We start from the raw sequence: 7,239 nt of genomic DNA, 5'->3' as shown, positions 1-7,239 counted from the left end.
TGTTTAAAATGATTACAAGCTCAAAAACGAACACTTAAAAAACGGCCATAGGTTGGAATTTCTTTATTTCGATGAAGTACTCAACTTGGTTATTGTTTTTGACATGTGATGTTATCAGATGAAATGAAAAGCCAATAAAAGGCTGAATATAACATTTCTTGTAGCACTAGTTTGTGACAAACACTTCGGGTCCTACCGGCAAACCCTCATCAAATATACAGTGTAGATGCTCGTTACTTAACAGTTTTGTTTCAGCTTTGTCTAATCATCTAGCCATAATCTGATCTTGTGACCAATATTTTTCGCCAAATAGCGTGAACAACTTTTATAGCATTTTTTACCATCACATGTGACCAACAGGCTCCTCATGTTTATCAGAGGATGATATGCGCCCCCTCGTGCCAAGGTTAAAAAATTATATCCGTTTTTTGGCTAGGTTTTGAGATATCAGTGCTCGAAGTGACAGCATTACAATGACGATAAAACAAACGCGTAAGAACAATAGACATGGTTTTATTGAATGCGTGAAGTATATTTGTAAAAATATTTCAACGAATAAGGTTGCATGGAAGTGTAAACAGAAGCACATCATGTTCAACAGCGTCAAATTTGAGACATTTTGGAAAGAGAATCCAAACTACGGCGGTCTCGTGTGGCTGCGATTAACTGTTCGTTTTTTTTAAGATTTTAAGAGCTTGTAATCACATTCCCACATATTTTGAACCTGCAACAGAGCAGAGGAAGACATGGTGAACTTTCGGATACCAAATAACTGCAAGGTGAATTTTGTTGCAAGCCAACCTTTAAGGAGATAATTTGCGATATTTAATACATAAATTATAATAATTATTAACATGTAAATGCAGCTGTTCTCAGCTGACTTCAAGATTGTTGCAAAGGGGAAACAGTCCAAGTGGCCGATGTAGACAGGCTGAATAAGTTTAAGCCTTTTTTATTCATATTGCAAGACGGGTACATTATTTAGCCACAGACAGAGTCATAGAGCTATCCAGAAAATTCATACCTTTATAAAAAGAAAAAAGAAAGACCCAGTATTTACAACTCTTATATACAAGATAAACAGAGTGTCCAGAAACGCAGATGTACTGTGAAGACATCTGCTTCAATCGCTGTCGCTGCCGAATATCTCAGCTTCATCATCTCCGCTTTTCTTGTCATCAGCTGATGCCTTTCCAGCGCCCTCGTCCTCACTTTCAGACGATGAACCAGAAGAAGAGCTACAATATATAAGGGATTTGTGAGTACACTGTCACTACATGACTAACCACTAAGCTTAGATCTCTACAATAACCAAAAGTTGACAATAGACAGATAATTCGATTGCAACAGCTTCCAGAAAATACCAAGCCAATAAGAACGGTTTCAGAAAATACATTTAAGGAAGTCATATTTCCAGTTCTTGTATACTACTATTACCAACTACTAACCCTTATTTATTATATCCCTACTGTTACCATATACTAACCCTTGTTTATTATATCCCTACTGTTACTATATACTAACCCTTGTTTATTATATCCCTACTGTTACCAACTACTAACCCTTGTTTATTATAACCCTACTGTTACCATATACTAACCCTTGTTTATTATATCCCTACTGTTACCAACTACTAACCCTTGTTTATTATAACCCTACTGTTACCATATACTAACCCTTGTTTATTATATCCCTACTGTTACCAACTACTAACCCTTGTTTATTATAACCCTACTGTTACCATATACTAACCCTTGTTTATTATAACCCTACTGTTACCATATACTAACCCTTGTTTATTATATCCCTACTGTTACCATATACTAACCCTTGTTTATTATATCCCTACTGTTACCAACTACTAACCCTTGTTTATTATAACCCTACTGTTACCATATACTAACCCTTGTTTATTATAACCCTACTGTTACCATATACTAACCCTTGTTTATTATATCCCTACTGTTACCAACTACTAACCCTTGTTTATTATAACCCTACTGTTACCATATACTAACCCTTGTTTATTATATCCCTACTGTTACCAACTACTAACCCTTGTTTATTATAACCCTACTGTTACCATATACTAACCCTTGTTTATTATATCCCTACTGTTACCAACTACTAACCCTTGTTTATTATAACCCTACTGTTACCATATACTAACCCTTGTTTATTATATCCCTACTATTACCAACTACTAACCCTTGTTTATTATAACCCTACTGTTACCATATACTAACCCTTGTTTATTATATCCCTACTATTACCATATACTAACCCTTGTTTATTATACCCCTACTATTACCACCTACTAACCCTTGTTTATTATAACCCTACTGTTACCATATACTAACCCTTGTTTATTATATCCCTAATATTACCATATACTAACCCTTGTTTATCATATCCCTACTATTACCATATACTAACCCTTGTTTATTATATCCCTACTGTTACTATATACTAACCCTTGTTTATTATATCCCTACTGTTACCATATACTAACCATTGTTTATTATATCCCTACTGTTACCAACTACTAACCCTTGTTTATTATAACCCTACTGTTACCATATACTAACCCTTGTTTATTATATCCCTACTGTTACCATATACTAACCATTGTTTATTATATCCCTACTATTACCATATACTAACCCTTGTTTATTATATCCTACTATTACCATATACTAAACATCAGATGCCATGTTCATAATTAATATCAAGCGGGTAATGAGATATGAAACACCTAATGACACTTATCCTGTCAGAGTGATCAAAAGTAACATACCCGCTACTTTCGCTGCTGCTCGCTGATCTGCTCGCTGACCTGCTTGGAGACTTCTCTTTCTCCTTCTCGCCCTCTGATTCTGAAGTCTGCAAAAAACACTAAAATTTGAACAGCGTATATCATACAAGAAGAAAGCCCAACACATGGTTTGATAAACCCTCAAGAGAAAATCTTCATTTTACCCATAGATATTGAGACGCATAAGCTTTTCGATTTCAATATAATTCGTGCTAGGTCCGAGAAGCGGGTGTTTGTCAACAGGGATTCAAAATTCATCTTGGCTCACCGATTGCACATGCTAGCAAGGAACGCCAGTCTTGTCTTTTAAAATTGATGAATCTGTCAATGACAACTTTTGAAAGTGCATATTTTTTTGTATTTGTTTTAATTTTTTTAATCATGGTCTAATTTGCTTTACACAGCATCGACCAGTGTAAATAAAGCCAATATCTATCCATTTACTAAGAAGCCTGAATTGCCGAAATTTAATTTTATGTACCGTACTTTTCGGACTATTAGCCGCTACTTTTTTCTGATGATTTGAGCTCTGCGGCTTATATAAGGGTGCGGCTATTCTATGGCTTTTTCTTTGAACGCTAGGGCGCATTAACCATAATCTACGGTTAGTGCGCCTTTAGCGATGAAAGAAAATACGAAACAATTCCTAACAGTACTGTTCTGCTAGGCACTAGGTTAAAAAGCGCCGATTAATACGAAACTGTGCCGTTAGGCACTGTTCTGTTTTAAACAGGAAAGTTGCGGCCGCGTTAAAAATAACCGTCCTGAGTTCTGCGGCCTATACAAAGGTGCGGCCTATGTATTGCTTTATTATCGGTTTTTGGAATATGAAGCAGATGCGGCTTATATAGGGGTACGGTTCATAGTCCGAAAAGTACGGTACAAATCATCATTTTTGCAGCAAGCGCGTAAGTATGTAATTTGCAAAATCTATGCGATGGCTTCACAACCAACCGAGTCTAATGCCACCGAGTTTATAAGAAGCATTGGGTGGTAAAAACATCACTGATTTATTCTAGGGAAATGTACTATCTTTGGTTTTGAGCTGTTCTTGTCTGCCTCTTCAACCAGACGTCCCTAATCAGTGCTATGAACAGATTTTATAGGCTTTTAGACTGTAAGCTGTAGGTAGGAGTGGCCACAGCATTATAAAAAGTCGTTTAATGGACTTGCTAAAAGCCTCATTACAAATCGGATGCTCTTTCTAGTCTACTCGCTTGCTTTGGAATAACTAACTACTAGCTTTGATATTTTTTGTAACTGGCAGTAACAAATCAATGACACACTGTTTACTTAAAAACAACACTGACAATCTAGGTGAGCAGAAATAAACTAAACTTTACTATAGAACTGGTTGGTAAAATATGGTAGGGGTGGAATGAGTATACAGTCACAAGAGCGTGAAACTGTCTAAAGACTAAGTAAATGTGAGTGACTAATTTCAAAGCGGATTCATAGCTAAGAAATGATGTAGAATAAATACAGTAATAACTCGATATACGAGAAACTCGAGTTCCGAGCAGAAATTTAAGCGAAGTTTTGGCTCAAGATACAACAAACTTTGAAATATGACCATGCGAGCCAGTTCTTAACAGGGTTAGAAAAAAACATGGTTTTTATGAAAAAAACCGAAAAAAATCTGTTTTTATGGCTTAAACCGGTTTTTATTGTTTTTATAATTTTACCAAGGTTTTTTTGCAATTTTAAGTCTAATTAACATCACTTACTATAGCTGCATGATTGAGTATTGAACATACATATGTGGAATCATCTGTTAAAGATGGTACTGTGAAAGTTGTCATGGGAAAAAAGAGAGAAAACATATGGAAATTTCGGAATGAGTCTTTAATCAAACATGATTGATGAAGTACAGAGCAGAAATCTTATCACATAAAGTGAATATTTTACATACAGCTCTATGTATAAGAATTTTATTCCAAGTTATTAGTTGCGTGGTAGTGTTGAGCAGAGCATAATGCAGATGCATTGCTAGTGTTTGGAGCAGTGGCAGATGACTCAACTTCTATCACCTGAATATTAGCATCACTGTCTGAATTGGTGTTTTCAGCTTAAAATTTTGCTACATGAGCTTTAAGCCTCTCTGCGTGACCTCGCGTTACGACAGCACACCTACGTATTACATTTTGCCTTAAAACTTTTGCCTTTTGCAGTTCGAGTGAAAAACTGCCAAACGGGATCCTGCTTGCGAGGCATGTTGAAAATTTGAGACACAACTTCAACTTTTCAAAACACAAAAAACTTGATAAACTGAATTCTAACAATCCAACTACTTTGGCTTGTGCCCAATAAATGAAATATTAGTTTGCAAACTTAAAACTTTTGCCCAAAAGGATTTTATTGTTTTAATTTCTAATTATAAGTAATCCTTTCTCACTGGCCAAACTTGAGAAAGTATTCATTCATTATTGGAAATGATGATTGGATTAGTATATTTCACATGGTTTTTATATTTCATCAGTAAAGAGATCATCATAAGACTTGATAAAAGCAATTGAAAATGAAATTCACTAATTTCAATTGTTGTGCTAGGATTTCATGTAGTTTCAACTTGAGCTCTGCCATCAATTTTCCTACTGTGTCCTAAATAAACTTCCACAGCTGATAATTTTATATAATTGCATTTCTACTGCACATGAACCACTAGGAGCTTAAAATATTATGTTTTTCACACAAAAATAATGAAAAAATCCGAGAAAACCGGTTTTTTTCGGCTGGTTTAAACCGCTCGAGCTGAACCAACAGCTCGAGCGGTTTAAACCGTTTAAACCAGAGTTGGCTCGGTTTAAACCTTTGGTTTGAACCGAGCCAACCCTGGTTCTTGATGTGGTCGCTATATGGCCAAGTATGTAAAAGGCCCTTCTCAAGAACAGTACCGATTTGTCTTTACTGTAGAATCAGTATAAAAAAAGTTTTTAAAAGGCGGGCTTGAAATTATAGTGAACACGAGGCAAAAAAAATAATGAAAATATTAAAACAAATACAAAATTAGAATTTTGTGAAAGATTAAAACCTAGCTTTAAGTGGGTGTGAAGTAAGCTAAATTCACATATGTTAAATTTATACAAATTTTATCTAGCGTTGGGTCACAAAAGTCTAGTGTATCGAACACGTTGCTGTCAAGTCTCAGTGGGGGTCCTACCACACAAAGTTGTCGTCAGAATAGTCACTTTTAAAATCACTGTCGTCACTTTTAAAATCACTGTCGTCACTTTTAAAATCACTCTCACCTTTTTCAAGTTGGCAACCAAATCAACCTTTTTCTTCACATTCGTTATTTTAATACAAATATCTATTCTGGTGGCACTGGGTTGCGTTAAAAATCTGAAACTCGCTCAGTTTGAACTTCTGCTAACCAAAAGCATGGCTCAACCAGCGACCTTCACAAACATATTAGTGATGTTTGGGAGCGTTGCTGATTACTCCGCGAAGAGTGACAGCCGTGTTAGGTTTTTAGGGCTATATTTCTTGCACTGAAAATAGACCGAGATTGTCTTTAATAATCACTGTCAGTCACAGACTTGGAAACGGATTTGCTGTCAATGTCGTGGCATTTCATTGCTTTAATTTTTTGGCAGTCTATAAATGCTGGGCCAGATGCTTCAAACAAAAACTAGTTAAGTTTCGGTTGACCGTGGTGATTTATGAACAAATAATAAGTTAGTAAAGGTACGGCTACACGTAACAAAATTTCCGTTGGTTCTAACTAAAATCACGAAATGATTGAAACACACAGAAATATTCTGCGCTGCTAGAATTGTGCTAGCGAGCACGATTCCATCAGCTTTTGCAATTAGAGAGACGTATAATGACGTCCAAGAGACGTATAATGACACACAATAAAAGTATAAGTGCAATTCAACATAATTGAATTTAGATGCAATTCAAAACATAGAAGCAATTCAACATGATGCAACTGCTTAGATTGCGTTTTGAATGTATTTATTGTTTGGACGCTATAGCTACAAATTGTTTATTTTTTAATTATATTTCCTTTTTAGCAGCAAAAGTTTTGTGGTAGAAAAAGTTGACATCTCTAGCGCAATCAAGTCGGTTGCATCGTATTTACTATGGTAACTTTCTGTAATATTTTTCTTATGTGTCGCATTATGTTCTCGGACTACATATATGTTAAAATTTGCTAGAGTCGTGCTCGTTAACCAACAATAGCGCGACCTAAACAGTTACATAGTGTGTTTTATGTTGAAATACTTTCGTATTTTTATTGTGTGTCACGATACATGTCTTGGACTATACTAATTGCTAAAGCTGCTAGAATCGTGCTTGCTAATAATTTGTTTAATCTTTTAAAAGCGTTTCGTCGACGAAGTCGGTGGGCATGCACAGCTCAAATAATTCTTTGAATTTCGACCGATTAATTCTGCGTTTTTCGTGATTTCGGTCAA

General features: G+C 35.6%; 1 protein-coding gene across 1 annotated transcript in view; it reads right to left on the bottom strand.

Annotated features, from left to right (window-relative positions):
* Positions 1–960: 960 nt before the first annotated feature.
* The window catches only part of LOC137397044 (RNA polymerase II-associated factor 1 homolog), a 37,900-nt gene continuing 31,621 nt past the window's right edge, over positions 961–7,239 (bottom strand). Inside the window, exons 9-10 of the mRNA XM_068083328.1 lie at positions 2,798–2,883; positions 961–1,238 (exon numbers count right to left, since the gene is read on the bottom strand). Of these exons, the coding sequence (XP_067939429.1) occupies positions 1,124–1,238; positions 2,798–2,883 (201 nt within the window). The 3' untranslated portion in view covers positions 961–1,123. The remainder of the gene's footprint in view (positions 1,239–2,797; positions 2,884–7,239) is intronic.

The sequence above is a fragment of the Watersipora subatra genome, chromosome 5 (genome assembly GCF_963576615.1).
Source record: "Watersipora subatra chromosome 5, tzWatSuba1.1, whole genome shotgun sequence".
Taxonomy (NCBI): domain Eukaryota; kingdom Metazoa; phylum Bryozoa; class Gymnolaemata; order Cheilostomatida; family Watersiporidae; genus Watersipora; species Watersipora subatra.
This window is presented reverse-complemented; position numbering and strand designations above follow the sequence as displayed.